Source organism: Hyperolius riggenbachi, chromosome 6 (assembly GCF_040937935.1).
Source record: "Hyperolius riggenbachi isolate aHypRig1 chromosome 6, aHypRig1.pri, whole genome shotgun sequence".
In the NCBI taxonomy this organism is placed as follows: domain Eukaryota; kingdom Metazoa; phylum Chordata; class Amphibia; order Anura; family Hyperoliidae; genus Hyperolius; species Hyperolius riggenbachi.
Genome location: NC_090651.1, coordinates 255,038,741 through 255,059,167, shown reverse-complemented (window position 1 = coordinate 255,059,167; position 20,427 = coordinate 255,038,741). Strand labels below are relative to the sequence as shown.

The window sequence follows — 20,427 nt, the reverse complement described above, 5'->3', positions numbered from 1 at the left end:
AGTGCTGTATTAGCAGTAATTGGGAGTATTTGGGTGTTCCAAATTCACTATGCCAAATTCAAACACCAACACTATTCAGGACAGTGAATAATGCCATGAAGATCATTACCCCAATATAGGTTTTGCTTTTTAAACACATAAGTGATGATTTGCTTTATTATTTGCAGTATTTTCAGGGGGCTTCTGAGCTCCTTTGAGACCATTTCACAAACTCCTAATGGGTCTTTAATAGTGGCCGGCCACCTGATTCAAAGCTGACTTCTTGGCTATCCTGCAGAGTGAATATTTCCAAATTCAGCAATAACTCTGTGGCCAACAATGATTATTGAAGTGATCCTCTGACAACACAGCCCTGATGTTTCCCTGTCCCCCTCATGCGGGAGGTATCCAGTTGTAAGAGAGAGGAGCCCAGTAGTATGTTTCACAGTAATGATACAGAAATAAAGAGTATTGGTCACCACCATATATAGCATTCATAGACACCACACAGGTTTCTTGTATAGCTTTTCTTTTATTTGAACCTGCTGCTATGCAGCACTCTGGCGATCTGTTAAGGTCTGGATTTTTTCAGTAACAAAAACTGCTAACTGTACCGCTGATCTAGATTTCTTTTGAAAATAGAAATGAACATATTTTATGAATAAGCTTAGAGTATGACATAAACATGTAAACAAAACAAAAACCCTTAAAAAATAAATCCACAATAGGGAGTAACGTACCAGTCGGCATGACAGGGTACCTATGATAAAGTCTTGGGGTAAAGAGGCTTTGTCCTTTTGCAGTAGTTCAGCAGCACCTGCTCAGGCTCCATTTGTTGTTTGCCATATTGTTTTGTTCATTCTGGAATCCTCTACATGGGGGCAGTTTACAGATTGTCCAAAGCAGAATTATAGGACATATGCCTTCCATATCCATGTGGCAATATTATGGCAGACATGGGACAATATGTTGGTTTAGCTTGTCAGAATCTCTGGGATGAAAACATATGGTGGGTTGAGTCCTTGCAGTGGAACAGACTAAAAGATACCCCATTCCAGCAATCTACCAATGCCAGCCTGTGATCAGGTAGCACGGCGTTTCTTTGGTACAGTAGTAAGACGCTGGAGATGCATAGACAGCACAGGAAAGTGGGGGAGAGGTCAACACAGAAGAGTTAGCCAAACATTCTAGACTTCCCCATAATTCACCTGGTTGTGTTACTACCTTGCACATTGGGGTATTTAGAGATGGCAGCAGGAAGCCTGGCCTGTATGCTTGGCAGGGTTGTATACAAGCACGCCGGTTGCTTCCTATCCCCTCATTTCCTCATGCTGATCTTCTCCTGTAACTTCCTGCATATTTTCCAGGTATTGCCGGAATAGGTTTGCCTTTCCACTGGTCTCCTTTTTGAACTTTTTACAAAGGTGTCACTGGAAATAAAAATATATACATATATATTTATCTATCTGTCGTGCCCATCAAGGAAGTGCCCAAAAAGGACAATAGCAAGTTCTTTAGTCTCTATTATATTTTTCACACCGTATCAGTCAGTTTAGTCTCTCAAGCAGCTGAAGAGATGGCAGCCATCCAGAAGCGAGTTTATCCCTCTCTGTTCAAAGCCCGGCTTCAACAACACAGCAGTATAGTTATCCAGGTATACGGCTGGGCACAATTAAAGGGACTTAGCAGGTTCATTTAAGTATGTTGCACTGCCATTCTCATGTTTGGGTGAAATGCGGCTAGGGGGAAGAAGGGAGCTGGGAAAGGGAGACCCAGCGCTGCCAGTAGAGGGGGGTCTGATCTCATTGCTTCCCAAGTCTCTGTCAGCTGGTCGCAGGCTGGGATGCTGGAGGGGGAATGCCACTGGAAAACTGGCCATGTACAGGACCCGTCCAATCCTCTTAGCCACCTGAAAAGAACAGATGAAAGCCATAAGTGCTTTTAATTCTTTATTATACTGTCCACATGTTGGCCTAGAAAATATGTGCAACAAATAATGTCATTCAGGGGTTTCCTAAGTAGAAGGTGCATTCCTGCCCCTTATTCTTCAGTGTAGTCTCAAAATGGAGTTTCCACATAATTACAAACATATGACAGGAAAAAGCAATTAGTAAAAAGTAATAATGCTGACAAATAATCTTTATGTACGGTTTCAAATTATGCTAAAGTTTTGTATGAGAGTGAGAGGAGCCTAATCACCTCCTCTCACTCTCGCATCCAAGACTTCTCACGGGCTGTCCCTTGCCTTTGGAACTCTCCCTCAGCCGGTTCGTCATGCCAGGAGTCTGGAAACCTTCAAACGTACTCTGAAAACACACCTGTTCAGACAAGCCTATAATTTGCTAAAGGCAGCACTGAAGGCACACTGCCTCACACACTCAGGGGTGAGCCTGGGGTGCCTGGCACCTGGGTGCAAGATTTTCTCTGGCGCCTATGGGAGTGGTTAAATTAACCACGCCCAACCACATAACCACACCCATGTCCTTCCTAATCACACCCACACCTTCCACCTCTTTACGCATGCGATACCCCATTCCTACCCCTCTTCCATGGGCTTGCTCCTGGCTGGCTTTGGCTTCCTGCGAGTGACAGTCTGCTAGTCTCTGGACTGACTCAGGCTGAGAGGCTCTGCGAGTGCGACGCAGTCACACACTGCGTATTTATGGCTGCCTGCGGCCACCCTACTCTCGCTCGCTGACATCGGCTCCTCCCCCCTGCCAAGCCCAAGGTGGGCTGCCTGTATCTTTCCCGTTGCGCCACACAGCCTGCCAGTGTTGCCAACCTTTCACGTTATTTTTTACTGACAAATACCTAAAAATTTACTGACAAAAGATTATTTTTACTGACAAAAATTCCCCACTAAATGCACATAAGAGACAGCTTTTCCCCATGTAAATGCACATAACGAGAGACTGCTTTTCCCCATGTAAATGCACATAACGAGAGACTGCTTTTCCCCATGTAAATGCACATAACGAGAGACTGCTTTTCCCCATGTAAATGCACATAACAAGAGACTGCTTTTCACCAGCAAATGCACATAACAAGAGACTGCTTTTCACCAGCAAATGCACATAACAAGAGACTGCTTTTCACCAGCAAATGCACATAACAAGAGACTGCTTTTCACCAGCAAATGCACATAACAAGAGACTGCTTTTCACCAGCAAATGCACATAACAAGAGACTGCTTTTCACCAGCAAATGCACATAACAAGAGACTGCTTTTCACCAGCAAATGCACATAACAAGAGACTGCTTTTCACCAGCAAATTCACATAACAAGAGACTGCTTTTCACCAGCAAATGCACATAACAAGAGACTGCTTTTCACCAGCAAATGCACATAACAAGAGACTGCTTTTCACCAGCAAATTCACATAACAAGAGACTGCTTTTCACCAGCAAATGCACATAATGACAAACAGCCAGTGTCCCCAGGATATGTAGCCAGGGGGTATATGTGCCCGGGATAGGTAGCCAGGGGGTATATGTGCCCGGGATAGGTAGCCAGGGGGTATATGTGCCCGGGATAGGTAGCCAGGGGGTATATGTGCCCAGGATAGGTAGCCAGGGGGTATATGTGCCCAGGATAGGTAGCCAGGGGGTATATGTGCCCAGGATAGGTAGCCAGGGGGTATATGTGCCCAGGATAGGTAGCCAGGGGGTATTATGTGCCCAGGATAGGTAGCCAGGGGGTATTATGTGCCCAGGATAGGTAGCCAGGGGGTATTATGTGCCCAGGATAGGTAGCCAGGGGGTAATATGTGCCCAGGATAGGTAGCCAGGGGGTAATATGTGCCCAGGATAGGTAGCCAGAGGGTAATATGTGCCCAGGATAGGTAGCCAGGGGGTATTATGTGCCCAGGATAGGTAGCCAGGGGGTATTATGTGCCCAGGATAGGTAGCCAGGGGGTAATATGTGCCCAGGATAGGTAGCCAGGGGGTAATATGTGCCCAGGATAGGTAGCCAGAGGGTAATATGTGCCCAGGATAGGTAGCCAGGGGGTAATATGTGCCCAGGATAGGTAGCCAGAGGGTAATATGTGCCCAGGATAGGTAGCCAGGGGGTAATATGTGCCCAGGATAGGTAGCCAGGGGGTAATATGTACCCAGGATAGGTAGCCAGGGGGTAATATGTGCCCAGGATAGGTAGCCAGGGGGTAATATGTGCCCAGGATAGGTAGCCAGGGGGTAATATGTGCCCAGGATAGGTAGCCAGGGGGTAATATGTGCCCAGGATAGGTAGCCAGGGGGTAATATGTGCCCAGGATAGGTAGCCAGGGGGTATAGGGTCCCCGTTTAGGTAGTGACAGGAGCGCACCCAATCCTCCCCTCCCGCCGCTGCTGCCTCTGCCGCCGCCGCTCCCTCCTCACCTTGCAGCAGCTTCAGACCTCAATCAGCGGGCGACCCGACCAGTAAGAAGGCGCCGGACGCACCCGCTCTATATGCGGAAGTGATGTCACTTCCGCATATCAGTGCGGCGTGCTAGGTCCTAGCGCCCGCCCGCCTGATCGAGGTCTGACGCGGCGCCGGCGGCTAGAGGGAGGGAGGGAGCGAGCGAGCGAGCGGCGGCCACAGGGGGAGAGCGGCGGCCGGGCGGCGCCTCTCAGAGGCAGGCGCCTGGGTGCCTTGCACCCGCAGCACCCGCCCAGGCTCGGCCCTGCACACACTATCCCCTGTATTTCCTTCCCTGTTGTTTCCTCCCCACTACCCTCTAGATTGTACGCTTGCAAGGGCAGGGACCTCCTCCTAGTGTTTCTCATACTGCTGTAATTTTAACATATGCACATGTACCAACTACACATCAACTATGTATGTATCTGTATTTATTTTATTCAATGTCCTGACTGTACAGTGTCTTGTATTTCGTGTGTGTGTGTATCTGCTAATGATGTATCCTTTGTACCACCCCATGCAGTGTGTGCTTTGGGAGAATACTGGAAGATCATAGCTACCTGTCCATGCTCCTGCTCCGACCCATGTAGGAGCAGCAGAAGGGGGTGGGATGTATTGGTGGATCGCAAGTACACTGTAATCAGATCCTCATTTTGAGTAGTTGTAAGCAAACCCATGTATAAGCATTCTAACACTTTCAAGGTTTTTTTTTCAGTTTTTTTTTCTCTCAATGGCTGTCTTTCATTTCCTGTCCTTGGGTTCATGTTAACTTTTCAGATATCTGTAGAGGGGATACTTGGAACAGGAAGTGAGGAAAAATCTTCACACTGGAGACACAAACAGCGATAACACCAAGAGGTTCTACCTCCTCCAAGTACATTATCCAGGGTCAAAGCTGTTTTTCTTGGGAATTGGGGTTAGGCGTGTGATGCAAGTTCACTTTTATTAGGAACACCAGATAATTTGATTTTAGCTAAACAGCAAGCTGTCCTAATTCACAGTACAGTGGAACCCCTTTATAGTGAACTCCAAGGGATGAAAAGTAGCTAACTGTATCAGAAGTTTACTATATCAGAAATTGTCATACTCTCACACCAAGTATACCATAGTACTGTATCCTAACCACTTAACGACCGCCTAACGCCGATAGGCGTCGGCGGGTCGTTAGTGGTTTTCCATGGAAACGGCCGCTCGTTCGAGCGGCCTTTCCATGCTAGTTCACGGAGGCTGACTCCGTGAACAGCGTGCGAGCCGCCGATCGCGGCTCGCACACGTAATGTAAACACGCGGGGAAGAAATCCCTGCTGTTTACATCAATACGGCGCTGCTACGCAGCAGCGCCGTGACGGAGATCGGCGATCCCCGGCCTCTGATTGGCCGGGGATCGCCGTCATTTGATAGGCTGAAGCCTATCCTATCCGGCGCAGGACGGATATCCGTCCTGCGCCTCACACAGGGGAAGAGAGAGGGAGGTAAGGGGAGGGAGCGCACAATATCGCTGCGGAGGGGGGCTTTGAGGAGCCCCCCCCCCCCCCCGCAAATCACAGGCAGCCGGCGGCGATCAGACCCCCCCTGCAGGACATCCCCCTAGTGGGGAAAAAAGGGGGGAAGTCTGATCGCCCTGCCTTTTACCTGATCGGTGCTGCGGGCTGGAGAGCCCGCGCAGCACCGATCATTAAAAATCCACGTGGTCCTTAAGTGGTTAATTCACTAATTGGGAGCCATTTTTTCTTTTTAATGCTTCAGCAAGTGAGCACAATACAGAATAACTATCACGGCCTGTTTACACTTGTGCGGTGGGAATCGCCGCGGGAAAAAAATCACATGCGGACGCGAATTTTCATGCGAATTCGCATATGATTTCACATGGATGAATGTATGCGAATTTAACCATGGCAGTGCCTGTGAGCTTTTCCATTGTTTCTATGCAAAATCGTATGCGAATTCGCATGAAAATTCACATACCAAAACCGCATGCGAATTTCCTATTAAATATATTGTATGCGAATCGCATAGCGGTATGCGAATTCTGATGTCTCTGCCGTGCAGAGCCATTTTTTCTGCACAGAAAAACGCTCAAATCCTGACAAGTGGAAACAGTCCCATCCACTTGTATTGTCTATGCGAATCTGCACGCAGGAAACGCATGCAGATTCACTCTAGTGGAAACAGGCCCTCACAGTAGTTCCATTATATCAGGGTTTACTATACCATGTTTTACTCCCATATCTATAATGGTGCTTGGCCTGGACCTGGACATTTAGTTTACTATTCTCAAATGTTTACTATAATAAGTTTATAAAGTATTGCTTTTCTCCATGTAGTATGAGTTTGTACGGTGTGACTGTCTTGTGTTGGTGGATTCCCCTTCCTCCCCATGAGAAGGCTGGTCTGGAACTGTTGCTAGACAACCACATCAGAAGAGCCCCACCTAACACAATATTTCTAGGTAGTGTCACTGTACACGATACATTTACTGTGTCCCCGATCACCTTATCACTACCCAAAATTCAATAATACAGCCTTGAAGAGCAACCTGCAATTCCGACACTTCCCTGCCCTACTAAACCACGGCACATTTCTAACGAATTGATCCGCGGGGAACAATTGGCCAAAGAACCTTTTTATTACACCCGCCATAAACAGCCAGGGATGGAGGGAACGTCATAAAGTGCAGCTACCACTTTATTATAAGGGCTGCAGGCCACAGCACAATTCTATTATATGGTGTTAGTGTGGTGTGTAATACAGTCTGCAGTGCATCTGTGATTCAGAAATCCCAGCATATTCACAGGGATTGCCCCCTGTTAAGAAAACAATTCCCGCATTTTTAGCAAGAATAAAGAACACACCTGTAGACACACTATCTATAGACATAGTATTCACTCACCAGTGTGAAAATAAAGTGTGACTATATCCAAGTATCACATCTGTACCTAAAAGGGTCAATTTATCCAAACATATTTAAGTTGTATGGATATTTAAGTAAAGCCCCATACACACGCTCAACAGCGGTCTTTCATGCAGCACAATTCTCAAACAACTTTTGTTGTTGAAAAACCAAAAAAAAAGTTGCTTGCTATTGTTTACACAACTGATAAGACGTCAATCCAACTGTTGGATTGAGAATTGTGCTGCATAAAAGACCGCTGTTGAGGGTGTATATGGGGCTTGAAGTGGATATGAGATAAACTTTTACTCATTGCATAATTGTGTTCCTTACATATAGTTTATAGGGTATTCCTCAAGCCAAATGCTTTTTTTGTTTTGTTTTAATACTCTAATTCCCTATAAACTAAACAAGCCTCGCCCATTGCTCAAAGTGCCTTGGCACTCCATGTAGCAAGGGCTTATGGGAGCTCAGTCTGGGCAGGAGGAGGTTACTAGCCAGATATTTCAGAGGCAGAGGGGAGGAGGGAGCAGGAGAGGGGAGTGAGCTGAGGGCTGGGGATGCAGTTGCAGCTTGCCTGTATGTACTGTGACAAAACAAGGAATTAATAAACATGAAACTGTTGAAGCTGTTTGCAGCTAGATTTGCTGTGTAAACTATCTAAACTTTAGATAAGATATATAGACAAGTTACTTGTCATAGTTAGTTTTTTTTATCTCGGATCCACTTTAAAGAGAACCCGAGGTGGGAATTACTAATACTATTGGGGCACAGAGGCTGGTTGCGCACACTAAGACGAGCCTCTGTTGCCCCATCGTGTGCCTCCATGTCCCCCCTGCTCGCCGCTATAGACCCCGCAGTGCTGGCGACACGCAGCGTGTCGCCAGCACAATGTTTACCTTAGCGCTGTCTGTCAGTGCCGCTCCCCCGCCTCGGCGCACCCGCCCGTGTCCCTTCCCTCCCGCTGATAGGAGGGAAGTGACGCGGGCGGGTAGCGGGGTCTATAGCGGCGAGCAGGGGGGACATGGAGGCACACGATGGGGCAACAGAGGCTGGTCTTAGTGTGCGCAACCAGCCTCTGTGCCCCAATAGTATTAGTAATTCCCACCTCGGGTTCTCTTTAAGTCTAGTTTTACTTTATCCTTTTGCTGAGAGTTTTATCTTGAATCATCACACACCACCTACCTGCTTCAGCCATTGTGAAAGAGTCTAAAGCAAGCCATACACAGATCAACAGTGGCCCAACCTGGCTAGCAATTGTCACTCCGCTTAGAGTCTATTTCATCACTTGATCATCAGATTTCAGTAGAAATCTGACTGAGAAATTATTGGGCCGTTGCCCCTGGTATCTTTGAATTCACTGATGAAACACAAAACCATGAGGCCATCTATCCCTCGCCCAGTGCTACTTAGTTCTCGATTACATGTAAACTTATTCATTGGTCTTGTGGGGTTCAACCGATCACTGGGCAGATTTAATCTAAGTGATTGAGAAGATAGATATTTCAGCAGATTCAACTGAATTATTACTCCCAAATTTTGAACCATACAGCTTGAGAAATAAGACCCTGGGCCCGATCCAATTCACTTTTTCTCCTGGAAGAATTTTCACATCTTATTAATATAATGCGTGTTAAGCCACCAGCAAGCCTGAATATACCTCAGAATAATTTTGACAGTACTTTTTCAATTGCAGAGTGCTGAAAAGTTATTTAAAGAAAATCTGTAATGAAAAAAACTCCGCTGGGAGGTACTCACCTTGGGTGGGGGAAGCCTCCGGATCCTATTGAGGCTTCTCCCGTCCTCCTCGGTCCCACGGCGGCGGAGAAAATCCTCCCGGAGCGGCGGCGATGTAAATATTTACCTTTTGGCTCCAGCGCAGGCGCAGTATCCACTCTTCCCACGGAGATAGGCGAAAATAGCCGATCTCCGTCGAGCCGCTCTACTGCGCAGGAGCAAGTCGCCTGCGCAGTAGAGCGGACCCGATGGAGATCGGCTATTTTCGCCTATCTCCTTCAGAAGAGCCGCAACAGCACCCCCGCTGGAGCCCAAAAAGGTACATTATTGCACAGGCTGTCGGATTTATCGCCTGTGCGTTCCGGGGGCTGCAGCGAGACCGCCGTGGGGAGGACGGGGGAAGCCTCGATAGGGTCCCGAGGCTTCCCCCTACTGAGGTGACTACCCCCCAGGGGAACTTATTTTTCAGTACAGGTTTTCTTTAAACAGAAAATGAAAAATGATCTCCTGGGATAAAACTAAGGAGAAAAAGTGAATTGAATCGGGCCGTCTGTTGGAAGGAGAGGTGAGCCCACACCGCAGTGGTGGAGACCCATATATGAAATACGAGTCCCCAGAAAAATATCTCCTATTGAAAACAAAGTGAGGAAAACCCCAGAAGGCCTTGTCTGAGGACTGGAATAGCTCTAAATTATAATCATATACTGGATTTATTCATTTTGCATTTGTTGTATACATAGATGGACATGTAGATGTATACCTGTGCTCTTATTTTTAGTGCTGGCCCAAGCTTTAGGCCCATATTATTCAGTAAGTGCTCTTCAGTCAGTAGTGGCAGAGTCTCCCCATCTATACAGTGCTCCCGAAATACCTGCACAAATAACAGGATGATAATACTGCATGAGAAAACCACAGTACAAGCTACAGTCTGCTCTATGTCATATCACTTCACTTTACTGTCATCTCTACAATGGAGTATCTTGTTAAAGGACACATTCGGGGTAAAAAAAAAAAAAAACAAGATCTACTTACCTGAGGCTTCCTCCAGCCCCTGGCAGCCTATCTGTCCCTCGCTGCAGCTCTGCTCCCAGCTGGTGTCCTGGGGTCCCCTCCATTGCAGATGTCTTCTGCACGAGCGCACAGCCACGCCGTGGCCAGGAGCATTCTGTGCACTACTTCTATGCCTGTGCAGAATGCTCCAGGCTACGCCAGAACGAGCAGCGTGCGCAGAAGATGCAGACCTGGCGAGGTCGGCATCTGCAAAGGAGGGGACCCCGGGACATCGGCTGGAAGCGGAGCTGTGAGGAGGGATAGATAGGCTGCCAGGGGCTGGAGTAGATCTTGTTTTTTTACCTTGGACCTGTCCTTTAAAGGTCCACTATCACACAAAAAAAATTAAAATATAACATTATCTTAGATGAAAAATGCACACCTTTTTTCATATGTCCCAGATGCCTACAGTAAGCAGTTAAAATCTGACAGGATTTGGACTAGTCCATCTCCTCATCGGGGATTTTCAATGTTTTCTTTATTTTCAAATGCACTTACTGAACAGCAGTTGCTCTGTCCAACTCCCAAAACAGTGTGAAAATGAGCAGCCAAGCTGCCCGGCATTTTTGTATAGATCCTTTCAAGGAAGTGCTTCTGTAAAGTATAAAGGAGATACTGACAACCCCCCCATGAGGAGATAAACAAACACAGAACATTTATATTGCGCTTTTCTCCTGGCGGACTCAAAACTGGTCCAAAACCTGTCAGATTTGTAATGCCAACTGTAAGTGACAGCAGCATAGGAGAAATGGAATTTGTAGTGTAAGCTGTAAGAAATGTACTTGTTATGAATGTATGTACATACGTATCTTACATTTTACAATTTTTCAAGATAGTGATAATTTAAAGCGACATTGAACTGAAAAAAAAACAAAACTTATAATTACATTAATTGTATGTGTAGTACAGATAATTAATTGAAAATAAAAATGAGACTTTTATTTGCTACTAATGTTCTGTTATATAGCTTTTTGTTCTAACATTGCATCCTTCTGTCATATTTGCAATTACAAACGACACTCTGTATTTTAAACTATGAAACAGAGCAGAGCTAATGTCCCTTTGAACTTCCCTGCAGTAAAACCTTATCTGAAGCTGTTTTTCACTGTTTGTTTGATGTATAAGTGCTTCAGAAAATAGGACGGTCTCTGACTGCTCAGAGAAGCTCTTTTGCATAGATAACTGATAAGTTGTTTAACTCTTCCTGTACTGGAAACAATATGAGACTCTTTCCACTGCTACTAATGTTCTATTACCTAGCTGTACTACACATGCAATTAACTATCTCATAAGTTTCTTTTCCCTTCAGATTCCCTTTAAGTAATTCTAGCCTCATGGAGTTGCAGCACAGTAGTAACTGATGTAGGATTCTAACAGTCTGTGCCCTGTGAGTGCGTGACATAGACCAGGGATGGGAGGCATACATGATGTGATGTTCCCCTAGGTCTGTGGTATTAGTATGTGGTATGTAAAGAATCTTATGGTTGGTCTGCTGAAGCATTATGAATAGCAGCAGGTTGGGACTCACTACTGTTTACAAAGAATATAGTGGGGAAGTCTCAGTATATTACGTCATTTTGTGGATAACCGCTTTATGGAATTCAGATACTTTATCATGTAGACAGCCTGGCATTTTTCAAGCACAATGCATTATGCAGTAATTTTCCTCCCACTTGTTTATCTCATTCATTCTGAATATTTTGCATTCATGGAGCAGTCCTCTGTTTCCCTCGCCCTCCCTGTAACCTCCCCTGCCGCGCTGGTCCCCCCTCTCCTTCCTCTCTGGCTTTGACTTCTAGCCTGCACTGCCGCCGCTGCTCTCCGGCCCAGCTGCAAGGAGGGGGGAGTGTGACAGTGCAGGTGGTTTTAATGAAGCATGTCATGAGGGGATTAGCACAGGGGAAAAGGAAAAGGGAAAAACACAGCAGACTCCAACCTCCTGTCTCAGACTGGAGTCCAGAGAGCAGAAACAAGGGGGCAGTTAAAAGGGACGGATAGAGGGCATCCTGTAACCTCTAATGAGGCCCAAAGCTGCCAGTTCCAGATTCCTCCTCTAATGAGGAAGACGTGGCACAGTTGGAGAGGAATCTACTATAAAGGAGTGCATGAAAGGAGTGAGTGAGAGTGCAGTAATACTGGGACAAAAACCATCTTAAGGCTGGGTTCACACTTGTCAAAATCACATTCCTTTTTCCCCGCATGCAAATTCGCACGTGACTTTAAACCAATGTAATGCCAGGTACACACCTCAGATGGACAGGTCGAATTTATTATTTCCAACAGGTCCGATCTGATTTCGAATCGTTTTTCTGATCAATTTAGTATAGAAGTGATAGGAAAATCAATCAGAAAGACTATCAGAAATCAGATTGGACCGATCGGAAATATTCGATTTGAACAGTCTGTCTGACAGGAAATTGCATGGTGTGTACCTGGTATAAGTCAATAGGATCGTCCACGCTTGAATGAAAATTTTGCATGCAGGAAAGGAATTCACAGGAGCGCAGTGTAATCACACATGATGTGTGCTTTCTCACAGATGATCATTTATGCGCTTTTAATGCATAGAGTCCGAACATTTGCATGTGAAAAACGTTTTGTGTTTTCCACCTAGACAAGCGTGAATCCTCCCTAAAGGGAACATATATTTTTCAGACTTGGGAGTAATTAATTTATGCAAATAAATATGATTCTAAAAATATTTCTGATTTACTGTTTGTAGCCTTGAAAATGTCCCCTCAGAAACGTCCATAATAGTAGTAAATAATGTCACCCCCTTGGCTGCCTTTCCTACAGACTAATGTAGAAAAGGGCCTGGGTACCCATCCAGCCATTTCGTATCTCCTATGGCAGGTTGGGCAACCCATACACCTCATCTAGAGGCCGGATCAGGGATGTATATGTACTAATGTACTGTGGTATGCTCAGTACACCCAGAAGGATGGAGCTGCTGGATGGGGTTTTGGTACTAAGTAGGCAGCACGTTTTAGTTTGGGAAAGACTTCTGGGAAGGTAACACTCCTATGTGTTATCTATCATAGAAGCTTTTGGGGCAAAATTTCAACTGTGCATTTTCCACCAGATGGAAACACATTGTAAGGTGGTATAAAGGGGCAGGTTAGCTTTAGAAAGAAGAATTTGATTTCCAAAAGTGACATGATGGATAGATATAGAGCATCTGTGCCCTGGCAGCTGCAGTGTAAATCAGAAATATATATTCATTAATGTTTTTTTTTTGCTCAGTTTGTTGACTTGGGGGCAGGTTTAGGTTAAGGTGATCATACACAATACAATCAAATAGATCGATTTTCCTTTTTTTTTTTTTCTATAAAAATGATCAATTGTATAGAAAAAAATGTTTTGCTCGAGAAAAGCAGATTGATTTTTCCCCCTTTTTTTTCTATATAAATCTGATCGGATGTGTTGGAAAATTCAGATAGGAATATATAAATACTGAACGTTTTAATAGATTAATTTCAGAAAAATACATAAGTGTATTTTGGTTTGAATTTCCTGATTGATTGATCGAAAAAAATAAAAATTGAATAGTGTATGGCCCCCTTAAAACTGGTAAGTGGGCTGGTTTTATGGTCTTTGGGATACACAAGACTAACCAGACTGATTACCTGTGTGTATTCTGCACAGCCAGACAGACTGCCCACAAAACTGCAGACGTCTTCCACTGTCCATTTGCTGAGGTCCTCCAGAACCACACTCTCCTCCCCATCCAGGAAGAGTCCCCCCATGGCACCTGACGAGGGAGGGGGCAGAAGACGAGCAGACAGATTGGGAGGGGGGGGGGGGTGAAAGGAAGATGAGGTGAGATAGGATGAGGAGGTTGTGCAAGGGAGAGCAGAGAAGGGGGAGAGAAAGGAAAAGAGACATTAATCATTAAAATCCCATGAAGAAAACAAGGCAGCAGCAAGATGAACATATTCTGCAGCCTAACATCCATCTTTAATGACCTGTCAACACCATGCAGGGTACAGACGCTACTCTCCCACAATGCTTTGTTGGTGGAACTCTCCAAACAAAGAATAAGTAAAAAGAGGAAGCAAATTTGTAGTATGAGACCAGAAGGACTCTGGCAGATAAAGGGTATTTGTGTTGTATGTGATGGGCTAGGTGGGACAGTGAGAGGTCAGTGCGCTTTCAATGGCTGGGAATGAATTCATCTCAATTATTCTGTGCACAGCCTGAGGTCAGACCCTGCCGCCAGCTTTCCAATGCCCCAGTCTCTCTGAGAAGCTGGGTGGCTGGAGCTGGGAACGGCTTCCCAATTAGCCGCTTCCTCAGGTTCTTGGAGGACAAAAGTTGCCACAATGTCTGGCAGCTACGAGACGGAAAAGCCAGAGTTGTCAGCTGCCCTGAGACCTGGGTCTGGGAAGAGACTAACAATTCTACCTGTAATTAACGTCACAAGCGATTAAAGCCTGTCACCGAGTGAGGCAAGATCTATTCTGATTGTGTGATGAGTTAAGAGCAGGCCCGCATGCATTGTGCACCCAGTCTGCGAGCAACCCCCCCTCCCCCTCCCCGCTGTGACAGAGGAGACGGGAGGGGTTGTGGCGAGAGCGCCGCATGCCAGGTTGCGTTAATTGTACTCAGGGCCAAAGATCGATAGAAGGATTTTAGCTTCCTGAGCTGTCCCCAGGGTGTATGGGAAGATTTGAAGGGAGGGGGAGAATTGCTGGCAGTCCCATATCTCACAAACTAGAGGGAAGACAAGGTCGGTCACTGAGAGGCAGACTGGATGGAGGCCGGGAGCGGCACCGATAACCCCCCTCAATAGCTTACAGCCGTACAGAGGTCAGCAGAGTATTACAAACACAGTGACACAATGCACAGGCTGCCCCAGCACTCACTTCATGACGCTTGGGCAGCGTCAACCACGCAGTGAATAGCCTTTTACTCTTTCGAAGGGCCCATTCACACTTGAGATCGTAAAACGCTAGCAATTAGCACTAGCAATTTGCACCGGTGATTTTTTGTTAGCAATAAATGTATTTTGCACTGTACTTTTTTGCAATTTTTGAGCAATTAGGATTTGCGATTGCGATCGCTAAAAAAAAAATGAATCGCCTGCAATCGGGGCAGTGAGATCACTGCCATATTGCACTAGCGTTTTTGAAAGCGCTAGCGATCGCTGGAGATTAGCGGCTGTTGAAGTGTGAATGGGCCCTAAGTGGCTTTATTGGAGATGGTCAATAAGATACCAATAATTCTGGCTAGCAAGCAAACTTAATGCAAATTTTCTGGCTGAACTCGATGGACGTATGACTTTTTTTCAACCCAAATAACTATATACGGTAACTATGTATGCAGTTGAAACTGTGTTGAAATTGGCATTTGACTTCTCTGAGCTGCGCACCGTTTGCATTAAACTTGCATGTCATTGATAACCTGTACGATGGATCAGCCGAGAATCCATTTAAAAAAATAATGTGTCCCAACAATGGTTAAAGGTGATAACCCATGCAGACTGATCCATGCAGGCTAAAGGGGTGTGGCCAGTTTTTTCTATCTATGCTATAGGTGGATGTGTGTATGCATATTTGATTGCAAATCAGACATCTGGAATGAGACAGGGGCCATGTTGTCAGAAAGTAATTACAAGGCTTATGTGGAACGTATGTCTGGCTAATGGAATATTACAAATCTACAGCTTCCAATTGTTTAAAGCGGACCCAAACCAAACATTTTTTTAATGCAAAATATTTAGTTGCACCACTCTGACACATACAAAGATAAATAAACACTCCTTCAAGCCTATGAGCATTTCAGTGCATGCTTTTCACTCTTCTCTTTTCATAGCTAGGGTTATACAGGTGGCAGCCATTAGCAATTCCTCCATTGCCGGACACTACCTACTCCAGCATTTTGCCGGATTCTGTCCCGGCAATATCAAAGGAAGGGTGGGGTTTCTCCAATAAATGTAAAATGTTTTATATTTGTCATCATGCAGCTGAAAAAAGGCTGCTATTTATTGTTCTAATTTAGAAAATACATTTTATTTCTGAAATCTTGTATTTTTAATTTGGGTCCACTTTAAAGGATACCCGAACTGACATGTGACATGATGAGATAGACATGTGTATGTACAGTGCATAGGACACAAATAACTATGCTGTGTTCCTTTTTTTCTTTCTCTGCCTGAAAGAGTTAAATATCAGGTATGTAAGTGGCTGACTCAGTCCTTACTCAGACAGGAAGTGATTACAGTGTGACCCTCAGATAAGAAATTCCCCTTTTTACCTCTTTCTTGCTCTCAGAAGCCATTTTCTGCTAGGAAAGTGTGTTATAGTTGGAATTTCTTATCAGTAAGGGTCACTTCCTGTCTAAGTCAGGACTGAGTCAGCCACTTACATACCTGATATTTAACTCTTTCAGGCAGAGAAAGAAAAAAAGGAACACAGCATAGGTATTTGTACCTACACACACTCAACAGCAGTCTTTTAGGGCCTGTTTCCACTTGTGCCACACGCGTCAGCGAGACGCGTGGCGGCACTTGCAGACGAATCCCATCAGCCGTAGGGATTCGCAGCCTCCCGCACAACTTCGGATGGAAAAGCCGGCCGAATCACTAGTGCAAGCGATTCGGCCGGCAGTGCTATTCATCCCTATGGCAGAGTTTCCCTGCGCGATTTGCCTGCAGAGAAACTCTGCGGATTCTGCATGGTTTCCGCGCCAGTGGAAGCGGGCTCTCACAACTTTTCCTGTGAAACATCTAAAAAAAATCTCTTGCTATTGTTCAAGCAGCTGATAAGACTAATGAGAAGTCAATCCAAATGTTGAATTGACTTCTCATCAGTCTTATCAGCTGCTTGAACAATAGCAAGAGATTTTTTTTAGATGTTTCACAAGAAAAGTTGTAAGAGCCAAAGACCGCTGTTGAGTGTGTGTATGGGGCTAAAAGAGAATCTGTAACGTCAAAACGTCCCCTGGGGGGTACTCACCTCGGGTGGGGGAAGCCTCAGGATCCTAATGAGGCTTCCCACGCCGTCCTCCGTCCCTCAGGGGTCTCGCTGCAGCCCTCCGTACAGCGGTGACGTCAATATTTACCTTCTCGGCTCCTGTGCAGGCGCTCTGACGGCCGTCGGCTCTGAAGTAGGCGGAAATACCCGATCGCCGTCGGGTCTGCTCTACTGCACAGGCGCAAGTCTCCGGCACCTGCGCAGTAGAGCGGACCCGACTGAGATTGGGTATTTCCGTCTACTTTGGAGCCGAAAGCAGCCACAGCGCCCCCGCTGGAGCCTGCAAAGGTAAATATTGAATTGACAGTCAGCGGCTGTTCGGAGGGCTGCAGCGAGACCCCCGTGGGACAGAGGACGGCGTGGGAAGCCTCATTAGGATCCCAAGGCTTCCCCCACCCGAGGTGAGTACCCCCCAGGGGATATCTTTGATGTTAGCGTCTCTTTAAGGGTAGATTGAGTGAATCTATTGAATGGATAATTTAGGCAGTTCCCTTATATTACATGGAAATGGTAAGATTGGATGAAAAAGACTGGATCATTAGTTGCCACCATTATCCTTAACTGCTATATGTATTTCTATGGAAACTAGAAATGTGGTTTGTTTGGGGACACTATATACTAGCAGAAGCTCACTCCCGCAGTCATTACATTTTCCTGTGACAGAGATCTGCCATCACAGATCGAGATCTTCTTAGCAATTCCACCTAATGGTAATATTTGGCCTTCTGTTGCAACCAACTGCAATGGTATGTACTTCAGCCCAAACACTGTGCAAGCCATAGAGATGGTCAATGATATGCCAATAAATTCTGGCCTGCATACAAATTTAACAAACTGTATGCAGTTACTTTGTAAATGGGCAAATCCAATACACTTTCTGATAATTTTGTTTGTTTTAGCCCAATTCCAAGAAGCACTAAATCTGGATCAGGATGTGTAAGGCTTTTGCACCTCCTCTGCTGCCAATACTCTCTGCAAGGAGACACAGGTAAAGAGGGTGGGCGGCTTCTAGATGCCAGGAAAACATGCTATGTGAGAGGAAGGGGACACCTGGGGCTTGATTCACAAAAGAGTGCTAACTGTTAGCACGGCCGTTTTCGCGCGAATTTTCTCATTGCGCGCGATCGCGAATTTTACCACGAAATCGATATCGTTTTAGCGCGAAAACGTTATAGTTTTGCGCGAAAATTCACGAGCGCGCGCAATGCAAAAATTCGCGCGAAAACGGCCGTGCTAACAGTTAGCACTCTTTTGTGAATCAAGCCCCAGGTATGCTGTATGGGAGAGGGAGGGGGGACCACTAGACACCAGGCAATATGGTATGGGGGACAGGAGTAAAGTAAGATAAAATGGGGCCTTTGGCTCCAACGTTTGTTGATCTGAGGTCGGAGATGGCACAGAGGAGGTGGTACATGGGCCCCTTCTTGATACCCCCTTGTCCCCAGGCACCGGCCTAGGTTGCCTTGTGGATAATCCTACTCTGATGGGGGACCACTAGCCATTAGGTATGTTGTATGAAGGAGGGAGGGGGGGAACCAATGGACACCAGGTATGCTGTAGGGAGTAAGAGGACCATTAGACACTGAGTAACATTGTATGGAGGAGGGAGGGTAGACCACTAGACACTAGAGAACGCTATATGGAGACGAGCAGAAGGACCACTAGACACCAGGGAATGCTATATAAGTAGAAGCCTGGGTTTCTACTTGTCAAACTATTTTTCTGGTGTCTGAATGGAAAAGTAAGTACCTCGGTTTATATTTGTATCAGTTTATATTTGAGTATATGCAGAACTTTAATTCCCCTGGCAAACGTTAAGTGCGCTGTGAGTGCACATAATATTTACTGAACTTCAGTGAATGCACCCCCTGGTCTGAAAGGGTCCTAAGGCTATTCAGTAAGTTCAATGCTTAGTGTCAGGCATAGAGTTAGGGGTAAAGGTTAGTGGCAGGCATAGAGTTAGGGGTAAAGGTTAGGGTCAGGCATAGAGTTAGGGGTAAAGGTTAGTGTCAGGCATAGAGTTAGGGGTAAAGGTTAGTGTCAGGCATAGAGTTAGGGGTAAAGGTTAGTGTCAGGCATAGAGTTAGGGGTAAAGGTTAGTGTCAGGCATAGAGTTAGGGGTAAAGGTTAGTGTCAGGCATAGAGTTAGGGGTAAAGGTTAGTGTCAGGCATAGAGTTAGGGGTAAAGGTTAGTGTCAGGCATAGAGTTAGGGGTAAAGGTTAGTGTCAGGCATAGAGTTAGGGGTAAAGGTTAGTGTCAGGCATAGAGTTAGGGGTAAAGGTTAGTGTCAGGCATACAGTTAGAGGTAAGGATTAGTCTCAGGTATGCAGTTAGGGCTGCACAGCTGAATGGCAAAACGCTAGCAATTTTTAAATCACTAGGGTTGCAACTTTATCATAGAAATCATGAAGTATTTTACACTATAGTGATTCATTTTTCAGATCGCAAAAAGTGATTATGCAATGCAAATGAAAAATCGCAATCGCTGGTGTTTGTGATTGCTAGTGGAAAAGGGTTCTAAGAGTCATGCATAGAGTTTAGTGTTAGGAATACAGTAGGGGTAAAGGTTAGTGTCATCTGTGGAGTTAGGGGTAAAGATTACTATCAGGCATACAGTTAGGGGTAAGGGTGAATGTTAGGAATACAGCAGGGGTAAAGGTTAGTATCAGGTATAGAGTTAGGGGTAAAGGTTAGTATCAGGTATAGAGTTAGGGGTAAAGGTTAGTATCAGGTATAGAGTTAGGGGTAAAGGTTAGTATCAGGTATAAAGTTAGGGGTAAAGGTTAGTATCAGGTATAGAGTTAGGGGTAAAGGTTAGTGTCAGGCATACAGTTAGGGTAAAAGTTAATGCTAGGAATACAGCAGGGATAAAGATTAGTGCAAGGCATAGGTAGAGTTTTAAGGTTTTATGCAGTATTCTTATTAACATGTATTTATGCAGCACTGACATTAATCATGTAACTACCTGTCTCATAGGGGAGCTTACAATCTAATCCTTTCCTTAGTCATAACCCATCCTACTTCCGCTCCTACTGCTACCATTTCTAGTTATGCAATATTGGTGATTGGATCAGTGGGAACCCTTCTTTAATCAACCAACACCCACGTTTTCTTAAAAAGAGGGGAACTGTGCCCAGGGTTTAAGTTCTGAGAAGCAACTGTGTGTGATGCCCAACTCAACCAGTCATGGTTCTTTGTAAATCAACATGTAACTACAACAGTAGGAAGAAGAAGCAAGGTTTCAGAGTAATCAACAATCATTCTCACATGCAATGCCAAATGCAAATGCAGACCCACAGACATCCTGTTACAAATATAAAAACAGATAGAAGGCAAGTCCTTATTATCACACATCAGCCCAAATGCAATTAACTTAATTTTTCATCTTTTTTTTTAA

At 45.3% G+C, this 20,427-nt stretch overlaps 1 protein-coding gene across 7 annotated transcripts in view; it reads right to left on the bottom strand.

Annotated features, from left to right (window-relative positions):
* Positions 1–491: 491 nt before the first annotated feature.
* Positions 492–20,427, bottom strand: part of SAMD11 (sterile alpha motif domain containing 11) — a 272,374-nt gene continuing 252,438 nt past the window's right edge. For 6 of the 7 annotated variants that reach the window (XM_068240716.1, XM_068240712.1, XM_068240713.1 and 3 more), the window contains exons 12-14: positions 13,682–13,806; positions 9,766–9,876; positions 492–1,888 (exon numbers count right to left, since the gene is read on the bottom strand). In XM_068240716.1, the coding sequence (XP_068096817.1) occupies positions 1,652–1,888; positions 9,766–9,876; positions 13,682–13,806 (473 nt within the window). In that variant the 3' untranslated portion in view covers positions 492–1,651. The remainder of the gene's footprint in view (positions 1,889–9,765; positions 9,877–13,681; positions 13,807–20,427) is intronic. The other variant, XR_011022124.1, reaches the window with a different exon arrangement.